Here is a 22803-nt window from a genome sequence, read left to right on the forward strand (position 1 = left end):
TAGCTCACCAAAAAAATGTATGAGTGAATCACATGTGTTGCTAAGCAGTGTAAACATTTTTGAGGAGCTTAACTCTAAAGGGAAGCAGATAGGGTAGCAGTTACAGGAGAATTCAGGATTGAAGGAATTTGTGTACATGTTCACCAAAATGCAGGTACAAGAATATTCATAGCAGCACTATTCATAATAGCTCCAACCTGGAAATTACCCAAATGCCCATGCAACAGTACAAAGAATAAATAAACTGTGGTATATTCACCAATGGAATATGTATAGTAATGAAAATGAATGAACTACAACTACATGCAATAATATGGATGAATCTCACAAGCATAATGTTGAGTTAGGGTTACTAGATTTAGCAAGAGAAAAAAAATACAGGGCATCTAGTTAAATTTGAATTTCAGATAAATGATGAATCATTTTTAATATATATATATGCTCCATGCAAAATGATTCACTGTTTATCTGAAATTCAGATTTAACTGGACATCCTGTATTTTCTTTGGCAACCTTACACTGGATGAAAGAAGTCAGACACAAAGGTTACCCTCTGGGGAAGATAGAGACTGGAAGTGGGCACGGTGGTAACTCTGGGATGCTTGTAATATTGTTTCTTGATCTGGGTGCTAGTTATATGGGTATATTCACGTTGTGAACATTCACCAAACTCTATAATTATGATTTGGGCAACTTTCTATATGTATATTATTCTTCAATTGGAAAATCTATCTGTTATCCATCTGTAATCTATTTATAATCTATCTGGCAGTGATCTGAACATGTTTTATATTCAAAGTCACAACAAAAAGTAGGGATAAACTTAACAAGAAATGTACAGCACCCAAACTGACTAAAGGGAGAGAAATGCCTTAAATGGGTAATTTAATCCAGAATATAAATGGTCTATAAATATATTCAATTCACTAATAACTACAGAAATGAAAATGAGATACCACTTTTCACTTATCAAATTGGTAATAATACTTAGTAGAAAAGTGAAAAAACTTTAGAAAAATGAATAATCTCATCCCTTCATGGGGATTTTAAAAATGTAGAGGGATTTTAGGAAGATGGTAGGTTAAAGACATCCCAGATCCCCTCTATTCCCAAGTCTGATCCATCTACTCTGTTCTTGAGCCAAGTAGGTACTGCAGTCAGCCAAGAGAATGAGGTCACAGGATGGGTCTGAGACCTGAGAATAAGGGGTGATGCAGGGTTTTTCATCTCTGGAACAGATGAGAGCTCTGGGCTACTGGCCTGGGGTCTAATGTAGGACAGCCGAAGTGCAAGGATGGGAACACAGTTCCTGGTGAAGACTTGGCCTGCAGGACTCTATGAACTCCTAGGGGACAGGTGATATTACCTATGTGAGTATGCCAGGTTTTCCTGGATCTGAAAATGCTGAGAAGAAACTGAAGAGTTGGATTGGGTCCTCCCTACCTTGAGACAAGGATAGCACCAGGGAACAAGAGTATAGAGAGGCCCCTCTTGATGCCTCCCAAGAGTGTGACAAGCTGACTGACAACATTCCTGCTGCTACAGTCCTGGCTCATGGGCAGAAATCACTGTGGCTTTTCCACTCAACATAGCTGCTACAATATAAGGCACCCCAGCATTAGACGAGCCCCAGTGAGCAAAGGAAAATAACAATACATGTAAGGAGACCCAGAAACCAATAAAAGAAACAAGCAGAACGCTTAGAATAGGCCTTTTATAAAATAGAGTTGCTGAAAGGAAGCAGACAACTTAGCTTAAAAAAGATCTCTCAAGGAGATTAAAGTACAGCTTTACTTTCTGGAACTAAAAGAATTAGATACCATTTACCAAAACCAGTAGCAATTATCATTCCAAATATTAAAACACTAAAACTATTCCAATTAAAATCAGAAACTAGATTCCTCCCAAGGAAAGTAACTTTACAAGCGCAGGATGTGTCCTTCATCATGTTTCTTGCTAATAAACAAAAAATAAGAGAATTAAATAACAGGAACAAATATTGGCAAAGAGATAATTTTCATTTTACTGATATGACTTTATACTAAGAAAATCTAAGACTTTAGTTAAAAAAAAAGCTTAGAACAGAGCTATATGGATCAAGATGGATGAATCTCACAAACATAACACTGAGGAAAAAGTCAGTGATGAAAAAACAAATACATTATGAAACCACTTATGAAAAGTTTAGAAACAGGCAAAATACCACTACATATCATTAAGGGATACAAGAATAAGGAAATTAATGGAAAAGATAAACACCACATTCAGAATGGTAGTTACATTCACACCTCAATCTGATGCAATCTGCCCTGATTCCTTCACCAAAAACCTCAGTGGACAAATCCGTTTCTTTTCATAAGAAACGGATTCCTGGACTTTTCTAATATGCATTCCAAATCTGACACATCCAAAATCAAACTCCTTATCTTTCTCTCTGCTGTCTGCTTCCTATATACCTGTGTCTTGCTTTCTCACTGGCTTCCCTTTCAGCTAAAGGCATCTCCAACTTGATCTAAGACTCAATTGTGATTTTGTCATAAACTTCTTTGTCTCATAAATCAAATCTGACACTTGAGTACACCTCCTTCCTCCACCCCCCGTAATGCAATATGCAACAAAATTCTGATGAGCCATATCCACCCACTGAAAATATCCTAGAGGGGCTAGCAACCTTCTTAGCTCTTGATAGGTAGAAAATGATTCCCTCTAACAGTGGGGGTCTTGGCTTTGGGAATGATATTTTGTTAGCTAAAGAAAACTTAATTCCGCTGGTACAAGACACATTCCCACAAGCCTTTTCCACCCTCAAAAATCTACCTCAAATGATGACAATCACCCTAGCAAGCTCCTAGGTGGCCTTAGTTCATCTGAGCTTGTTTATAAATATCAGTAGGGCCCCTATATTCCTTATTAACCACCACTCAGAGCAAGTGAAACCACAGAAGATGGAATTAATAATTATTAAGAGGGTAATATATACTAGGAATTATGTTACATTTTTTTACAATATGAGTTCACTTAATCCTCACATCTTTGTGGGGGTATATATTCAAATCCTATTATACAAATGAGGAAATTGAAGCTCTGAAGTTAAAAAAAAAAAAGGAACCTGGAATGTAGGGGCAAAACTCTCTAATGAAATTGAGTTAAATTCCTTTGAAAGCTCTTAAAAGTCTTTGAAGATGCTGCCAAGTGAGAAAGCTGGCAGCCACTTTTTTTTTTTAACTGTATGATATCATTTGTAGGTGGACATTAAAAAAAAATTGAACTCACAGAAACAGAGAGCAGAAAAGTGGTTGCCAGGGGCTTGGGGATGGGGGAAACAAGAAAAGGTTGGCAAAAAGGTACAAATTTTCAGTTATAAGATTAATAATGTCTGAGAATCTAATGTATAGCATGGTGACTAAAATTGATTATACTGTATTGTATAATTGAAAGTTACCAAGAGTACAACTCAAATGTAGATACTCTCACCAAAAAAAAAAGTGATCAATGTGTTAATTAACTCAAGGCGGGTAATCCTTCCACAATGTATAAATATATCAAATTATCACATTGTACACTTTAATATCTTGTAATTTTATTTGTCAATTAAACCTCAATAAAGCTGAAAAATAAGGGTAATTATTATTATTATTTTTTTTTTTGCGGTACGCGGGCCTCTCACTGTTGTAGCCTCTCCCGTTGCGGAGCACAGGCTCCGGACGCGCAGGCTCAGCGGCCATGGCTCACGGGCCCAGCCGCTCCGCAGCATGTGGGATCCTCCTGGACCGGGGCACGAACCCGTGTCCCCTGCATCGGCGGGCGGACTCCCAACCACTGTGCCATCAGGGAAGCCCAAGGGTAATTATTTTGATAATCCAGACATTATATAAGGCACCTACTAAGTTCCTGCAATTGATTAGGCTGGAGAACACAGATATGAAAAATAGTGAGGCAGTAGAATTGGGGGAACTTTTTCACAAGTTCACACTTGTTCAAGCACAGAGAGATCTGAAATGATTTTAGATTTCAAGCTTTTGTAATTAAGTCCAAACACACAAGGTGGTGCAATATATTAAATAGATATTTAGAAAAAGGGTGAGCTGTGACAAAGCGAGAGAGTGGCATGGACATGTATACACTACCAGACGTAAAATAGATAGCTAGTGGGAAGCAGCTGCATAGCACAGGGAGATCAGCTCGGTGCTTTGTGACCACCTAGAGGGGTGGGATAGGGAGGGTGGGAGGAAGGGAGACGCAAGAGGGAAGAGATATGGGAACGTGTGTGTGTGTATGGCTGAGTCACTTTGTTATAAAGCAGAAACTGGCACACCACTGTAGAGCAATTATACTCCAATAAAGATTAAAAAAAAAGAAAAAGAAACTTTGGAGAACTGGTAATGTGTTCAGTTTTAAACATTCTGAACTAGTGAGAAAACTAGTCTAAAAGGAAAGTTTCATTATGGTTAAGAAGTTCAGAGAAGCAGTTAAGGCAGGAGATTTAGGTATATTGTTTATCACCATACATAGAATTATAATACAGAAATTAGTTTAAAATTCTGAGAGTGGATAAGAAAGATAAGATGTAAGATTAGATTGAAAAGTTTTGTGTGGTATCTCACAGGGACCGATAATTAATTGTTCAAGTCATTACATTAACTCCAATCAGCAAATATATTATGCAGCCATTCTGTGCCAGGTACCATTCTAAGTTTTGAGGATACAATGGTAAAAAATATAAACTCACTGCCTTTCCTCTAAGAGCCTATAGAATTCTTTGAGAACAGATCTTTATATCCATGATTAATAGTTTCCTATTATCTAGAATGTATAATGTCAACTCCTACTTTTGGCATTTAATTATCTAAATGACTTGAATGAACCATTATTTACAGCTAATAGGCACATATACTTTTTGTTTACTCTGTAGTTTGACCCTTCTTCTGGAAACAGCACGTTTTACTTAAAATTATTCTCTCCCCAACCCTCAATCTATGGGTTTACTTGGAGAGAGGGTGGAGTATTTGACCCCACCTGTAGTTCAGAGTGGGCATGTGACTGAAAGCCAGCCCATCTGAGCCTTTTATGTCAAAGACCACAGTTCAGAAGGGGACAATTGGCCCTAATCACACCATCCAGACCTGAAGAGACTTCTGGAGAAGGATGGTAATGTTGGAGGAGGTCATGGTGTAATGGGGAAGAACAAATCTGATTCCATAAGGGATCTGTTTCTTTTACTTTAACCTCTGTATTCTATTGCTTTTGCTACAAGTTAAGAATGTTGCTTATAGCCTGAAATATACAGGATAGTCCATTCTCAAGGCTCTGCCCTTTAAAGATGTAACACTTTTCCATTCATATAGAGATAAAATGTTGCAGAACAGAGAATACCATTTGTCTTATTGGAGGTTTATAGGAACACTGTGACCAGACCTACTTAGACAGCTACAAGATCAATGGATTCTGGCACCAAGAAGTTTGTAGCAACAACCATACACACGCCCTCCTTTTAGTATAAGAGAAGCTTGAATTCTAACTCTGGGAAGATGGTTCTTTGGGATACTAGTCCACCATCTTCTTGATCTGCTGACTTTCTGAATAAAGTCACTATTCTTTGCCCCAACAATGCATCTCTTTATTTATTGGCCTGTTGTGCAGCGAGCAGTTCAAGCTTGGACTCGGTAATACTGGAGAGGATATTACCACAGATTGACCCATGAAATATACCTGGGCATTTGTGGGCTCCTCATCCCCTTCCCTGTCCTTGGAACTTATGTGCTGTCCACCATTCCCACAGCCAGAGCCATTTTCAAGAATGCAGCCTTGAGAGAGTAAGGTCATATTGAGACCATATGGACAGCGTACATGATTAAACTCAGTTAAGCCTCTATATAAACTTTAAGATTCTGGTGGGCAGGTGTGGAGATCCACTTGTCTTGCAGCTGCCCAACACAAGCCTCATGTTAAGTTCCCTTGCTTATTAAATCTGCCACCTACCAATCTGGAATGGCCCAGCAGCCACTTCTGAATCTATCACTGGTGGATCAGAAATGGCAAAATCCTTGAGACTGAAAGCAGATGAATTGGACTAACAGAAGAAAAAATATACAGGAGAGAACTGCTATGAAAAGGTGGCACCAACTCTAAGGGTAGTGTAGACTTGAAGGTAGTGGACCCAGCAAACAAGAGGGAGCCTTGGGATAACAATCAAGGTAATTGGTTGTAGTACCAGAGTAGGAGTAGGCCATTGGGCTAGTAGCCAATGATATGGCAGGAATAAGTCCAAACACAAACATAAAAACATGTAGAATAAAACCCTCTGTTAAAAGAGAACACCCAATTGGGCATAAATGAATGAATGAATGAATGAACTCAAGATACATGGTTTCAATTAAGGGATACAAAAAGACATACCAAGCAAGGGCTAACAAAGAGAAAGTAGGTGAAGAAATAATCAGATACAATAAATATAATCATCTAAGAAGATATATGCCATGACACTTTATGAAGCCAGCAACATAGCTTAAAAATATATAATACAGGGGGCTTCCCTGGCGGCGCAGTGGTTGAGAGTCCACCTGCTGATGCAGGGGACACAGGTTCGTGCCCCAGTCCAGGAAGATCCCACATGCTGCGGAGCGGCTAGGCACGTGAGCCATGGCCACTGAGCCTGCGTGTCCAGCGCCTGTGCTCCGCAACGGGAGAGGCTACAACAGTGAGAGGCCCGCGTACCCCCCCAAAATAAATAAATAAATAAATAAATAAATAAATAAATAAATAAATATATAAAATACATAAACAAAGAAATACAAGGAGAAATTGACAAATCCTTGGTCATAATGTAAGAAAATAGCATATTAAGTAAATAACAAGACAGGACATGGAGACTCTGAATAATACAATTAATGAGTTTATCTAATAGGTATACATAGAACTATATACCTAGCAGAAAACACACTCTTTTCAAATATACATGGAATATTAACAAAGCTCAAACAAGAGTCAGACAAAATTTCAAAAAACAGAAATCACACACATTCATTGATCATAATGCAATAAATCAGAAATTAACAACAAAAGAATACACAGAGACACCTTCTACCTAACTCTTAGGTTAAAGAGGAAATTAAAAGGGAAATCTCCTATTTAAAAATGAACAGTTAGAGTACTATTTCTCAAAATTATACGATTATATCCAAGTGGTACTTAGAGGAAAATGTATAGTTTTAAATAGATCTTTTGGGACTTCCCTGGTGGCATAGTGGTTAAGAACCCGCCTGCCCATGCAGGGGACACGGGTTCGATCCCTGGTCTGGGAAGATCCCACATGCCGTGTAGAAACTAAGCCCGTGTGCCACAACTACTGTGCCTGTGCTCTAGAGCCCACATGCTGCAACTACAGAAGCCCGTGTGCCTAGAGCCCGTGCTCTGCAACAAGAGAAGCCACCGCAATGAGAAGTCTGCGCACCGCAACGAAGAGTAGCCCCCGCTCACCGCAACTAGAGAAAGCCTGCACACAGCAACGAAGACCAGACGCAGTCAAAAATAAATTAAAAAAAAAAAAAAATATATATATATATATATATATAAAACTTGGCAAAATCTTCGAACCAAAACAAGGAGAGCATACATACAAAAAAAAGTTATAGGTTACTCTCTCATAGGAACAGATATATAAATGCCCTAAATTGGAAACTAGTATATGAATCCTGCAATGTACAGAAAGAGTAATTTATCATGATCAACTGGGGATGATTCAATGACAGAAAATTTAGTTTTACAATTTATTCTATCAATAGGTTGAAAAAAAGAAAAACTACATGTTCATTAATTCCCAATCAATGATAAAATTCAATAATCATTTCTTATTTTAAAAGTATATAATTCTTAGCAAACTAGGACTAACAGGTCACTTCCTTAACTTGATAAAAGCTATCTGCCAGTAGATTAAGGTGAAACACTAGCAATGTTCTGATTAGAGCGAAAAAAAGAAAAAAAAAAGATGAGAATGGTTACTATCATTGGTACTATTCAAGCTTACACTGAAAAAGATATGAAAAGAAATAAGATATAAGTGTTGGAAAGGAAGAGGCCAAAGTATGTACTTGAAAATAATGTGAATACCTACCTAGGAAATCCAAGAAACACAACTGACAAATTATGAGAAACTAAGAATGCAATTCAGCCATGTGGTTGGATATAAGATGGAAATTTGAAAATTAATACTTTTCTTAAACAGGATTAGAAAACAAAAATAGAAAACGAGGTATTCAAAATAGCAATAAAAACTATAATATTCCAGAATAGGCCTACCAGGATATGTGGTGTAAGAATTACATTAAGAAAACTACAAAGCTTACTGAAAGACATAAAAGAAGACTTGAATAAATGCGGAGAGATCATGCTCATGGATGGGTAGGCTCAGTTATACTTAATCTATAAGCTGAATTTAAGTTCTCAATAAAAATCCCAAAAAGATTTTTCATAGAACCTGACAACTTGATTCTAAAATTCACCTGGACAAGAAAATAATCAAAACAGTTCTGATAAAAGAAAAGTGAGGTGAAACTTGCCCTCCCAGAGATTAAAATATACTGTGATGAACTGTATTTATTAAACGGTTTGGGACTTCCCTGGTGGCGCAGTGGTTAAGAATCCGCCTGCTAATGCAGGGGACACAGGTTCGAGCCCTGGTCTGGGGAGATCCCACATGCCATGGAGCAACTAAGCCCGTGCGCCACAACTACTGAGCCTGCACTCTAGAGCCCGTGAGCCACAACTACTGAGCCTGCGTGCCACAACTACTGAAGCCCGCGCGCCTAGAGAAGCCACCGCCGTGAGAAGCCCGCGCACCGCAACGAAGAGTAGCCCCCACTCGCAGCAACTAGAGAAAGCCCTCATGCAGCAACAAAGACCCAACGCAGTCAAAGATAAATAAATAAATAATTAAAAATAATAATAATAAAAAATAAATAAAAGGTTTAAGAATAAACAAATTCACTAATAGGGCAGAACAGTGTCCAGAAATAGACACACACACATACGGTCAACTCAATACACCAAGATACTAAGTCAATTCAGTAGGTAAAGGACCTTCTTTTTAATAAATGGTGCTAGAAGAACTGGATATTCATGGGGGGTGGAGGATGATCTTCAACCCCTATCTCACTTTATAACCAAAAACTAATTCAAGATAGATTATACAACTAACGTAAAAGTTAAAACTATAAAGCTTCAAGTAGAAAACATAGGAAATTATCGTCATCACTTTGGGTATGCAAAGGTTTCTTGGACAGGATACCAACAGCTCTAAGCATTAAAGAAAAGAAACGATAAACTGAACTTCATCAAAATTAAAATTTTTGTGCAAATCAAAACTACAATGAGGGCTTCCCTGGTGGCGCAGTGGTTGAGAGTCCGCCTGCCGATGGAGGGGACACGGGTTCGTATCCCGGTCTGGGAAGATCCCACATGCCGCTCCCACAACAGTGAGAGGCCCGTATACCGCAAAAAAAAAAAAAAATAAAAAAAAAAAAAAAACTACAATGAGATACCACCTCACACTGGTCAGAATGGCCATCATTAAAAAGTCTACAAATAACAAATGCTGGAGAAGGTGTGGAGAAAAGGGAACTCTCCTACACTATTGGTACAAATGTAAGTTGGTGCAGCCACTATGGAAAACAGTATGGAGGTTCCTCAAAAAACTAAAAATAGAGTTGCCATATGATCCAGCAATCCCACTCCTGGGCATATATCCAGACAAAACTATAATTCAAAAAGATACATGCACCCCTATGTCCATAGCAGCACTATTCACAATAGCCAAGACATGGAAACAACCTAAACGTCCATCGACAGATGAATGGATCAAGAAGATGTGGTACATATATACAACTGAATACTACTCAACCATAAAAAAGAATGAAATAATGCCATTTGCAGCAACATGGATGAGCCTAGAGGTTATCATACTAAGTGAAGTAAGTCAGACAGAGAAAGACAAATAACCATATGATATCACTTATATATGGAATCTAAAATATGACACACCTATGAAAGAGAAACAGACTCACAAGCATAGAGAACAGATTTGTGGTTGCCAAGGTGGAGGAGGGAGTAGGGGAGGGAAGGATTGGGAGTTTGGGATTAGTAGATGTAAAGTATTACATTAAACAACAAGGTCCTACTGTATAGCACACTATAGTCAATATCCTATGATAAACCATAATGGAAAAGAATATGAAAAAGAATATATATATGTATAAACTGAGTCAGTTTGCTGTACAGCAAAAATTAACACAACACTGTAAATCAACTATACTTTAATAAAATTTTTTTAAAAAGCTATGATGGGGAATTCCCTGGCGGTCCAGTAGTTTGGACTCAGCGCTTTCACTGCCATGGCCCAGGTTCAGTCCTTGGTCTGGGAACTAAGATCCCACAAGCTGCGTGGTGCAGCAAAACAAAACAAAACAAAAACAAACAACAAAAAACTATAATGAGATGTATTTGATGCCCACTAGAATTTCTAAGACAACATCTTTATGAAGCTGTGATAAGATGGAACTTTCAATAACATTGCTGGAGCATAAAACAGTACAAACCATATTACAGAACTGTTAGGCACTTTCTTATAAAATTAAGCATATATCTATCTCTTCCACTCCTAGGTAATTACCCAGGAGAAATGAAAATGTATGTTAACAAAAAGACCTGTACACGAATGTTCAGGGCAGCCTTATTCATAATAGCTAAAAACTGGAAATAACCCTAATTTCCATCAATAGGAAAACTGAAGAACAAATAGTGGTATAATCATATAATGGAATACTACTCAGCAGTACAAAGGAACACATTATTAATCAAAGCAAGAACATGAAAAAAATCTGCCCCCAAAATCTTAAGTTGAGCAAAAGAAGCCAGACACATGAAAAAATTATATGATTCCATTTATATGAAGTCTAAGAACATGTAAAATTAATCTATGGTGATAGAAGTCAGAAAGTGGTTGCTTGAAGTGGAATGTGGGAAGGGTGGATTGACTGGAAAGAACACAAGAGAACTTTCTAGGGGAGATGGAAATGTTTTTATCACGTTTTCATTGGTATTTACATGAGGGCATACAACTATCAAAGCTCAAGAAATTGAGCATTTAAAATATGGGCATTTTATTGCGTATAAACTTTACCTCAAGAAAAAAGTATATAGGAAGAAATACACACATAAGACATGAATCGAAAGATTAAAAAAGTTAAAAAATGAGACTAAGAAAAATATATGCAACAAGGGATTAATATCTAGAATACAGAAACAACTCCTAAAGTCAACAGGAAAAATAACAAGAAAAACAAGAAAAAGTCAACCTGAAAGAAAAAAACCAAAACAAAGGGTATGAGCAGGGAATTCACAGAAATGGAAAGAGAAAAGGCCAGTAACATAAAAAGATGCTTAATTTCATAAGTAATTGGGGAAATACAAGTTCTATAAAAATAACATGCAATGTTCAAGATAGGGGAAAATAAAAAAGGTCAATAATATCCAATATTGTCAATGGTACAGTGAAACATAGTCTCATATATTGTAGGTATGTGCATACTGGGACAGACATTTTAGAGGACAATATTTAGCAGTATTTAAAAACCTGAAATGTGTACACCCTTCAAACTAGCAATTTCTCTTCCACGTATATAACCTAGAGAATACTCTCACTTGTATATCACATACAAGGCTATTGACTGAGGCATCATTTTGCAATAGCCAGGAACTGAACAACCTAAATGTCAGTCCAAACAGGAATAAACAAACAAGGTAGACTTTGTATACTGTGGAATCCTAGATAGCAGTTGTAAAAATGAGATAGACTTATATACTAATACAAAAAGATTTCAAACATATATTGCTGAGATAAAAGCAAGCTGAAAAACAATATATGCAGTATGATAGCATCTATCTTTAAAAACAACAGGAAAGGGCTTCCCTGGTGGCGCAGTGGTTGAGAGTCCGCCTGCCGATGCAGGGGACACGGGTTCGTGCCCCGGTGTGGGAAGATCCCACATGCCGCGGAGCGGCTAGGTCCGTGAGCCATGGCCGCTGAGCCTGCGCGTCCGGAGCCTGTGCTCCGCAACGGGAGAGGCCACGACAGTGAGAGGCCCGCGTACCACAAAAAGCAAACAAACAAACAAACAAAAAACAGGAAACACCAATAAAAATATATACACAGAAAAACATCTTGAATGCTACCCACCAGGCAGGTAAAAGTAGCTACCTCTAGATTAGGATTAGGTGGTAAATCAAGGGGGATTTTATCTTCATCCATATTGCTTATGTTTGTATACCAGGAATTGATTCATGTACTACTTGTGTAATTAAAAGGAAATAAATTGATTTAGCAATGCCAAAATTTTAAAAGGCATATAACAAATGTTTTACTAAATGTGCATATATATATATACATATATAGAAAAATATCTGGTGATGATACACACCCAACTTAATAGCCATGGTCAAACAAGAGCCTGGCTGAAAACTTAAAAGGAAGATCTGGGGAGTGAAATGTCCACTGGGGACTTTATTTTATTTTTTTTATATACTTTTAAGAAATAAATAAATTTATTTATTTTTGGCTGTGTTGGGTCTTTGTTGCTGTGTGCGGGCTTTCTCTAGTTGCAGCAAGTAGGGGCCACTCTTCGTTGTAGTGCACGGGCTTTTCATTGTGGTGGCTTCTCTTGTTGCAGAGCACGGGCTCTAGGCACTCGGGCTTCAGTAGTTGTGGCACACGGGCTTAGTTGCTCTGCAGCATGTGGGATCTTCCCGGTTCGAACCCATGTCCCCTGCACTGGCAGGCGGATTCTTAACCACGGCACCACCAGGGTAGTCCCTCCACTGGGAACTTTATTTTATTTAATTTATTTTTTAACATCTTTATTGGCGTATAATTGCTTTACATTGTTGTATTAGTTGCTGCTCTATAACAAAGTGAATCAGCTCTACGTAAACATATATCCCCATATCCCCTCCCTCTTGCGTCTCCCTCCCACCGTCCCTATCCCACCTCTAGTCCACTGGGGACCTTAAAAAGCTCTGATATATTGCTGGAGAAAGCTATGTGCATGCTCAGGAAAGACCTAAAAATGTCAGTAAAGACCTAAAAGGCCCTCATCTTGTACCTCTGGCTGACTTTGAGACCCTGCTCAAGAAGTAAAGACTAAGAGTTGTAAAGAACCTTAGCATTTAAGGTAAGCCGCAACACAAACTCAGAGCCCTAGGCAAATGCTGGAAGAGTTATAGGTTCAAGGCATTTAAGGAAATGAGACCAATCACTAGCTAACTACTAAAGTAACTGAGCAGACACTTCTGTGACCACAAACTATAGGGAGTTGTAGAATTAGTCCAGTAAAGTCATTAAAGGTATAAAAACAGTAAGTTAGATTTATTTTAGGAATACAAGATGGCTTAGCATCCAAAAAGCAATTAATGCAATATACCAACAGAAGAACCAAAATAACGTGATCATGTCAATAGATGATGAAAAAACATTTGACAAATTCATGATAAAAACACTCAATGAACTAGGTATAGAAGGGAATTTCCTCAACCTGGTAGGGGCATCTGTGAAAAACCCCCAGCTGACATCATACCTAATAGTAAAAGACTGAATGCTTTTCCCCTAAGATCAGGAACAAGACAACAATATCCACTCATGCCACTTCTATTCAACATTGTACTGGAGGTTCTAGCCAGGACAGTTAAGCAAGAAAAGGAAATAAAGGTATCCAGATCAGAAAGGAAGAAGTAACACCATCTCTGTTCACAGATGACATGATTTTGTAAACAGAAATCCTGAAGAATCCATCAAAAAAACTATTAGAAATAACAAGCTCAGCAAGCTTGCAGGCACAAGATCAATATACAAAGCTCAATAACTTGAAAATGAAATTAAGTAAAAACAATTTCATTTACAAAAGCATTGAAAAGAATAAAATATTTAGGAATAAATTTAACAAAAGAAGTGTAAAACTTGTACTCTGAAAATTAAAAAAAAATTTCTATTGTAAGATATTAAAGAAGACCTAAATAAATGGAAAGACATCTGATGTTTATGAATTGAAGGACTTGAAAGAATTGAAAGATGCCAACACTCCCTAAATTGATCTACAGATTCAACACAATCCCTGTGAAAATCCCAGCTGGCTTCTTTGCAGAATATGACAAGCTGACCCTAACATTCATATGAAAATGCAAAGGACCCAGAACAGCCAAAACAATCTTGAAAAAGAACAAAGTTGGAGCCCTCACACTTCCCCATTTCAAAATTTATTACAAAGCTACAGTAATGAGGACAGTGTAGTAATGGCATAAGGATACACATATAGATCAATGGAATCGAACTGAGAGTCCAATTGCTTCTTGACAAGGATGCCAAGACAATTCAATGGGTAAAGAATAGTCTTTTCAAAAAATGATGCTGGGATAACTGAACATCTACATGCAAAAGATTAAAGTTTGGACTGCCACTTTACACTATATACAAAAATTAACTCGAAATGGATCTCCTACCTATATTTAACATTGAAAACTATAAAACTCTTAGAAGAAAACAGAGACGTAAATCTTTGTGACCTTGGATTAGGCAATGATTTTTTAGATATGCCAAACACCAAGCAACAAGAGAAAAAACAGATGAATGGAATTCATCTAAAAATTTTAAATGTGTGCTTCAAAGGACACCATCAATAAAGTGAAAAAGCAACCCAAAGAATGGAAGAAAACATTTGCAAAGCATAATATAACTGATATGGGGCTAGTATCCAGAATGTGTAAAGAACACACACAACTCAACAATAAAAAGATAAATAACCCAATTTTAAAAATGGGCAATGAATCTGAATGGACATTTTTCCAAAGAAGATACACGAATTGCCAAGAAGCGCATGAAACATTATTAGCCGTCAGGGAAATGCAAACCAAAACCACAACGAGGTACCACTTCATACTCACTAGGATGGCTATAATTAAAGACATAATAAAACTAAGAATATGGAGAAATTACAATCCTTTATATATTGCTGGTAAGAAGGTAGAATAGGCACAGTTGCTATGAAAAACAGTCTGACAGTTCTTCAAAAAGTTAAACATAGAGTTATCATTTGACTGAGCAATTCCACTTAGGTATATACCCAAGAGAAATAAAAACACACATCCACACGGAAACTTGTACATCAGTGCTCATAGCAGCATTACTAATAAAAACCAAAAGTGGAAACAACCCAAATGTCCATCAACAAATGAATGGATAAATTAAAACTTAATATATTCATGTAGTGGAATATTGTTTGGCAATAAAAAGGAATGAAGTACTGATACATGTTACAACATGGATGAACCTTGAAAAGATGTTAAATGAAAGAATCCAGTCACAAAAGATCACATATTGTATGATTACACTTATATGCAATGTCCAGAATAGGCAAATCCATAAAGACAGAAGGATTAGTCACTGCCTGGAGGTGGGGTGGTGGTGGTGGGGACAACGGAAAAAAATGAGTGACTGCTAATGGGTATAGGTTTCTTTTGGGGGTGATGAAAATATTCTAAAATTTATTGTGGTGATAGTTGTACAACTTTGTGAATATACTAAAAAATCACTGAATTGTACACATTAAAAAAGTGGGTTTTATGGTATATTAATTACATATTAATTTTTTTAAAAAGAAATTTAAACAGCTACCATATGACCCACGTATAACACTCCTAGGTTATACCTAAAGAGAAATTAAAACATTTGTCCACATAAAAACTTATATATAGATGTTCACAGAGCAATATTCAAAATAGTCAAATTGGATACAACTGATGAATGGGCAAACAAAATGTATATCTGGGGCTTCCCTGGTGGCACAGTGGTTGAGAGTCCGCCTGCCGATGCAGGGGATACGGGTTCATGCCCCGGTCCGGGAGGATCCCGCGTGCTGCGGAGCGGCTGGACCCGTGAGCCATGGCCGCTGAGCCTGCGCGTCCGGAGCCTGTGCTCCGCAACGGGAGAGGCCACAGCAGTCAGAGGCCTGCGTACCGCAAAAAACAAACAAAAATGTTGTATATCTGTACAATGGAATATGATTTAGCAGTAAAATGAAGTGATGATACACACTGCAACATGGATGATCCTTGAAAACCTTATGTTAAGTGAAATAAGACAGTCACAAAAGACCATAAATTATATGATTCCATTTGTATGAAATATAGGTTAGTGGTTGCCTAGGGCTAGAAAACGGGGTTGGGATGGGGAGTGACTGCTAATGGGTATGAGTTTCTTTTTGGAGGTGATGAAAATGTTCTAAAATTAGATTGTGGTGATGGTTGCACAACTCTGAATATACAAAAGTCCACTGAAACGTACAGTTTAAACAGGTGAATTTTATGGCATGTGAATTATATCTCAATAAAGCTGTTAAAAAAAACTCAGAGGGCTTCCCTGGTGGCGCAGTGGTTAAGAATCCGCCTGCCAATGCAGGAGACACGGGTTCAAGCCCTGGTCTGGGAAGAGCCCACATGCGGCAGAGCAACTAAGCCCGTGTGCCACAACTACTGAGCCTGAGTGCCTAGAGCCGTGCTCCACAACAAGAGAAGCCACTGCAATGAGAAGCCTGCGCACCGCCATGAAGAGTAGCCCCTGCTTGTTGCAACTAGAGAAAGCCTGCGTGCAGCAACAAAGACCCAACACGGCCAAAAATAAATAAATTAAATAAATAAATTAAAAAAACAAAAAATAAAAAACCTCAGACTGTACACCTAAAAAAAGATAGAGGAGGCAAAAGAACCTTTAAAAATAGTCTTAAGAAGGATAAATCTCAAAGTTCAAACATAGAACAAAAAAGGCACTTTTAAATACATTCAGAACAAAAAGCTGAATGAGGAAGAAATAGGTATCTGCCCTGTGCCAGCAGTATAATAATGATAAATGACAAAGAGGTAAAATTCCTCAATTACTATTTCTGCTTCTGCCTTCTCAGTTCCCAAGAGGGAACTGAAGCCCAATATGAGTAAAGAACTCATTGTAGTAAGGTAGTAAGCAAGAACTCAACTACTTTAATAAGAGTTCAAATGTCTTGGACCAGATGAATTATAGCTGAGGGAACTGAGAGTAATTTCAAACAAGAACACTGAAGCTATGTCAATGATATTTGAGGAATCACAGAGAAGGATGTTCCGGAAGACTGGGCAGATGTAATTTCAATTTTCGAAAAAAGAGAGGTAAGTTAATTCCATAAATTACACACCAGTCAGTTTGATATAAGTCCTCTAGATTATTAGAGATGGCTTGCAAGAACCTAGAAATGGAAGAATAAGCACTAGAAGCCAGCTTGAATTCACTTAGAAAAAGTCAATTTAGGCTAATCCTTCTTTCTTTTTTGTACTGTTACTAAGCTGGTAGCTATGAAAAATATGGTAGACATATAGTATATCTGGACATTAGCAAGGCATTTGAAAAAATCTTTTATGAGATCCTTAAGTACAAAATTGAGAAATGGGAGCTGGTTGTTAATTTTTGTTAGCTAGATTAATAACTGCTTGAAAGACCATTCCCAAAGCATGCAGATTACCAGGTCATTATCATGCTAGACGCAGGTTTCTAATAGCGTATACCATGGGGTTCTCCTAGCCTTAGGAGCTTCATCATTTATATCCAACCACTTAAATGAAGATATAGAAACCATGCTGATGAGGTTTATAAGTGACAACATCTGGGGAGGATAGTGAATACTTGGGATGACAGAATCAGGATATTGATTTTAATTATAAGTAGTTGGGGGTAAAACAAAACAAAACAAAAACTAAAACTTGCCTGGGCCAGATGAAATCAAACCAAGGACCAGATCCAAATCTCATACCTAAATTAGAAAATGAGTGCAAGGGAGAGAAACAATTTTTCACTGTTTCTGAAATCAGCCTCAAACTTGAATTGTAGCTACTGTTAGAATGTGACCTGAAATATTCCGGTCAAGACACCAACAACAGCAATAAGAGTACTAGAAGTTTTTATCTATGACTGTAGCCTTAATTATTCTCACCCTCTTTTAGACGATCCCCTTCGGCCTTGGTTTTCTTCTGTCTTTCTGATCCAGCAAGGTCTACAAGATGCAGCTTGGAGCGAAAGCTGCTATTCCTGTGATGATAACAGGACACAAGTGAGAACGGTACACAAGCTTGAGGGTAGGTGAGTATCAAAGCTCACCTGCCGGTTCTCATTTTCTTTCACATCAGTCCAAATGGCTCCATTCATTACTCATGCTCAGAGTACTGAAGTCTGCTTATTTTTCAAATCAAGAAGCAAGCTATTGTTCAACTTTAGTAGAACTAATGTTAAAAATCTTGACTCTTACTTGTAACTTGAACTTACTTGTCACTTTTCTTTCTTTGCTCTATGGAGATTGTAAAGATGGCATGAGATCGGGATGACTGGGAGTTCATAGCCGTGGAGGCCACAGTCCTACAGTTGTTGCCCTGCTCCAAACAGGAAACAGTATCCAGGGCGACTAAAACAGTCTTCTCAGTGAGTCCCACAATCTAATTCAGAGAAAGAAAAAACTCTCTTATGATTCGACTTCAAATGCTTCATCAGAAATATAGGATTGGTGGTTTAAAAAATAATGCCTTGATGTTCCAGTAGAACCTCAATAAATAGTCACGGTAATAAGGGCTGGGTTGTTTTAAAATTTATTTTATTTCTTTTTGGCTACGTTGGGTCTTCATTGCTGTGTGTGGGCTTTCTCTAGCTGTGGTGAGTGGGGGCTACTCTTTGTTGCGGTGCATGGGCTTCTCATTGCGGCGGCTTCTCTTGTTGTGGAGCACGGGCTCTAGGTGTGTGGGCTTCAGTAGTTGTGGCTCACAGGCTCTAGAGCGCAGGCTCAGTAGTTGTGGCGCACGGGCTTAGTTGCTCCATGGCATGTGGAATCTTCCTGGGCCAGGGCTCGAACTCATGTCCCCTGCATTGGCAGGTGGATTCTTAACCACTGTGCCACCAGCTAAGTCCCATAAGGACAGTTTTAACTAGCAACTCTGTGATCACTGCAAACCAAGGTCTCCAATCTTCGCTGGGGACCTCCAAAACAAGGATGCCAGTCAATACTGGAGCTACAAAAGATCTCTAGATTTTATGGTAGCAATGGATATGTGCCTTCCAGGGAGCCCCAAGTGAAGGTAAGTTTTGGCCCTAAGGACAGCAAGGGCAACACAAATGGCTATGGTTATTTCTCTTTGCTACATTCTCCTCCATGTGGCCCTGTGTTCCTCCCTATATCTTGGACCCATTTTATACCTCATACTCAGTAGGGAAAATAGCATGGTACAGTTTCCACTGGATTAGGAAGCCAGGAAAACAGGGTCCTAGGCTTGGTACTGTATCTACCCAGGAGAATTTGTACAAGTTAAAATCTCTTGGAGCCTCTGGAGATTGAACTAGATGATTATGAAGTCCCTTCTAGCCTCAATATGCTATGATTTTATTACCCCATAGCTCCCAAATCTATATCTGTGGCCCTAATTTCTAGTCCTATACTTCAAATTGCCTGCTACTTACACTTTGACATCAGTAAATTATAAAACCAAACTCATCTTCCTTCCACCAATACTGATTCTCTCCACTACTTCTTCGTTTCTACTAAGATCTCTATTCTCAAAACCTCAGATTCGCCTTTAATTCCTGCTATTCCCCCATATCTCACCTATCACCAACTCCCAGTCATTCTTCTTTTGAATCCATTGTTTCCTTTTCCTTTCCACATCTACCTGCCTAATCCAGGCCCATATTACTTCACGCCTGAAAAATAAGGCAACGTTTCCCTAAATTTTCCTTCCTCATCCTAGTTTTTCTCCTTTTCAATCCATTCTTGTTTAGCCTTCCGAAAGTCCTGCTTCCTAAAATGTCACCAAACTCCTAAGCCCTATGCTAGATAATGAGGGTACAAAGAGATTTTAAGATACTCTCCTAACCTCCCGGGAGCTAACCTAGTCGGAGATATACACGTAAGATAAAACTTGGCAAAAGTAGCCAGTGCAATCCTTCATTTGGAAGTATTAAGTAGCTTACATACTATTCACAGGGATAGAAACTAAGCTCTTTAGCCTGGCTTCATAATCTGGTCCTAACATACCTCCTATTACTTCCCAACCCATATCCTCTAATGCAGACAGACCGATCTAGTCTTATTACCCCCAGGAATATATTTTCTGCTTTCCTGCTTAAGCTATTCCTTACTACAAGAATAACCTTACTTCTTTACTTACTTATATTCCATCCATCCCAACTGAAGAGTGCTCACAAACTTGTCCTTACCCTTCCCAATTTGAGTCAGAAACTTAACACTTCTCTGTATTGCAAACTTTCCCTCAAATAGTGCTTGGGATTTAATTCCTGCCTTGGTATAGGACATATAAAAGATCTTAGTACTGGGTCAAGAGCCGGCTCAGTACCAACATTCTTTCTGGTGACAGCATGCATTTTACCCAGGTTTCTTATCCCCACTATCCAAACTGTCTTTCCGTATCCCACGCTTATCAGGCTTTCAAAATAAGTCTGATGCTTCAAGCCTTGCTTTAGTGCCTGGCTAATGACCTAATGACCCAGAAGGAAAAAAATTTCAGTAGCATAGGCATCTGCCCCTCAAGCACCTGCACCCTAAATTTCAGCTTTCTCTGCAGGGAAGAAAAGAAGGAGAGAAAGATGGATAAAGTATTATTTTACCAAGTTTTCCTAAGTCTGTACTACCCTATTCTCATCCACTTCCCACCTCAAATTCTCCCACTCCTGAATACTCAAGCTGCTGCTAGAACCAAACTCTGCCTGTTTTCAACACTGGCTCCTGGATTTGGTCCACTCCCATATACAATACTCCCAACCTTGCCTCAAACTTTGTTCAGCTACAGCTCCTCAGCCTACATCTATACCATGTGATGGAAGCCTCTCAAATAAGCGATCTCTTCTTCCTATGGTACTTATAAATTAAAATTTTTTGTATCGTCTTACTTTCTAAATATCATTCCAGAGATCTAGCACAATGTCTATTACATTGTTGTCTAACAGAATTTACTATGACCATGTTTTATATCTATGCTATCCAATACAGTAGCCACTAGTCACGTAGCTATTGAGCACTTGATATGTGGCTGGTAACTGAAGGACTGAATTTCAAATCATATTCAATTTTAGTTCATTTAAGTTTAAATAGCCATTTGTGGCTAGTGGCTACCATACTGGACAGCCCAGCCTCAGAACTCTGTAAATAGCCAATAAATATTTAATTGATATTAGCATTCCTTCAAGAGGTAATAGGAAGGTGATAAAACTTCTTTCCCCACAAAAGTTCCCATCTAGGAATTCTAGGTTAACAAAGGGAATTAGGACCACACAAAATCTGAAGGACTGAGATGTTAGTAGTCATTTAAAACCACAGTGGCAAATAAAAGGAGTGTGAACTTTAGTAGTGGCCAACATTTTAAAATAACATCAAATGAGAGAAAAACACACCTTTATGCCTTCCTTAGGATCCTCCCGTATATTTATTTGAGGGGCTTTCTCACGAGATGGGCACAGAAGATCCAAGATTTCTTCATTGTAAATCTGGTATTGTTGAAAACAAAGTGGTAAAAACAAGATGTTAACAGTGGTAATTGAGGAGCGGTGGGACCACAGGTGATTTTTAAAATTCTTTATGACTTTCTGTATTAAAAAAATTTTTTGCAACAAACATATTATTTTTATAATTAAGAAAAAGATTTTAACATTACATGTAACCATCTGATACTCATAGGAATAAATTCACATATTACTTGTAACAAAATTGAGACTGCTCTCTTGAGAGAGTGTTTCTCAGGAATAGCAGACATGATGAAAGCTACATGGGTGCCCAAATTCAGTTCTTTGATGGTGTCATGACAACATCACCTTCACCAATTTTGTTAAAATGTAAGCAATGGGTCCTTAGTGGAGGGTGGAAGTGGGAAGCAAAAGGGAGAGGTAGCAACCAATATTTCAACAACAACCAGAACTTTAAGTACTAAAACAGTGTTTGCACATAGTAAGCACCACGTTTGTTTGCTATTATTGCTGTTGCTACTATTTAATATAGCAGGTTCCTAAGTTATTTTTACATTTGGTCACCTTGGCCACAACTGGGTTAATCAAGAGTTTCAAGAAGGTTAATCTTAATGATGTTTAACTCCCCATCTTCCACCTCTATACCTCCTATACCAACTAACATATTGAGATTCAACTTCAGGATGAAGTATTCACATACTATTTATAATTGCATGTTTAAATTATATACATTTAATTATTGCTCCTTAAAGATAAGGCATCTTATCACTGCTATGGAATCAACCAGCTAGTTTCCCAGAAGCCGTAAGTTCCCTAACTATGTGTTTCTGGTGTCATGAGGTTAGATATAGCTGGTCAGTCTACTTGTATACTGATATATAATTGAATGAAAATATCCACAAAGGCAGGGACTTCTATCTGTTTTGTTCACTGATATATCCCAAATACCTAGAACAGGGCCTGTAACATGTAGGTACTCAAAAAATATCTGTTGAATAAACACTCTGTCATCACTTACACAGCTCAATACTTCACCCAATTTTTATAACATTCTTCATGGAGTAGCAACATTATCACTCAAGCCTCGAAACACTAAAGGGATATCAAATATTTTTCTAGAGGCTCTACAGGGAATCAATAATAGAGACCAAGCTGGAATTAAAGGATTCCTATTATCTTTTTATATGGGAATGCCAACTCCTCTAACAATCGGATTAAACAGACTA

General features: G+C 38.1%; 1 protein-coding gene across 2 annotated transcripts in view; it reads right to left on the bottom strand.

Annotated features, from left to right (window-relative positions):
- Nucleotides 1–22803, bottom strand: part of KIF4A (kinesin family member 4A) — a 126826-nt gene that overhangs the window by 99750 nt on the left and 4273 nt on the right. For both annotated transcript variants that reach the window (XM_089904415.1, XM_022560999.2), the window contains exons 4-6: nt 21509–21601; nt 18383–18549; nt 18054–18148 (exon numbers count right to left, since the gene is read on the bottom strand). In XM_089904415.1, coding sequence (XP_089760541.1) covers nt 18054–18148; nt 18383–18549; nt 21509–21601 — 355 coding nt within the window. The remainder of the gene's footprint in view (nt 1–18053; nt 18149–18382; nt 18550–21508; nt 21602–22803) is intronic.

Source organism: Delphinapterus leucas, chromosome X, assembly GCF_059928025.1.
Source record: "Delphinapterus leucas isolate spDelLeu-1000000601 "Yukka" chromosome X, BTC_Dleu_Yukka2, whole genome shotgun sequence".
In the NCBI taxonomy this organism is placed as follows: domain Eukaryota; kingdom Metazoa; phylum Chordata; class Mammalia; order Artiodactyla; family Monodontidae; genus Delphinapterus; species Delphinapterus leucas.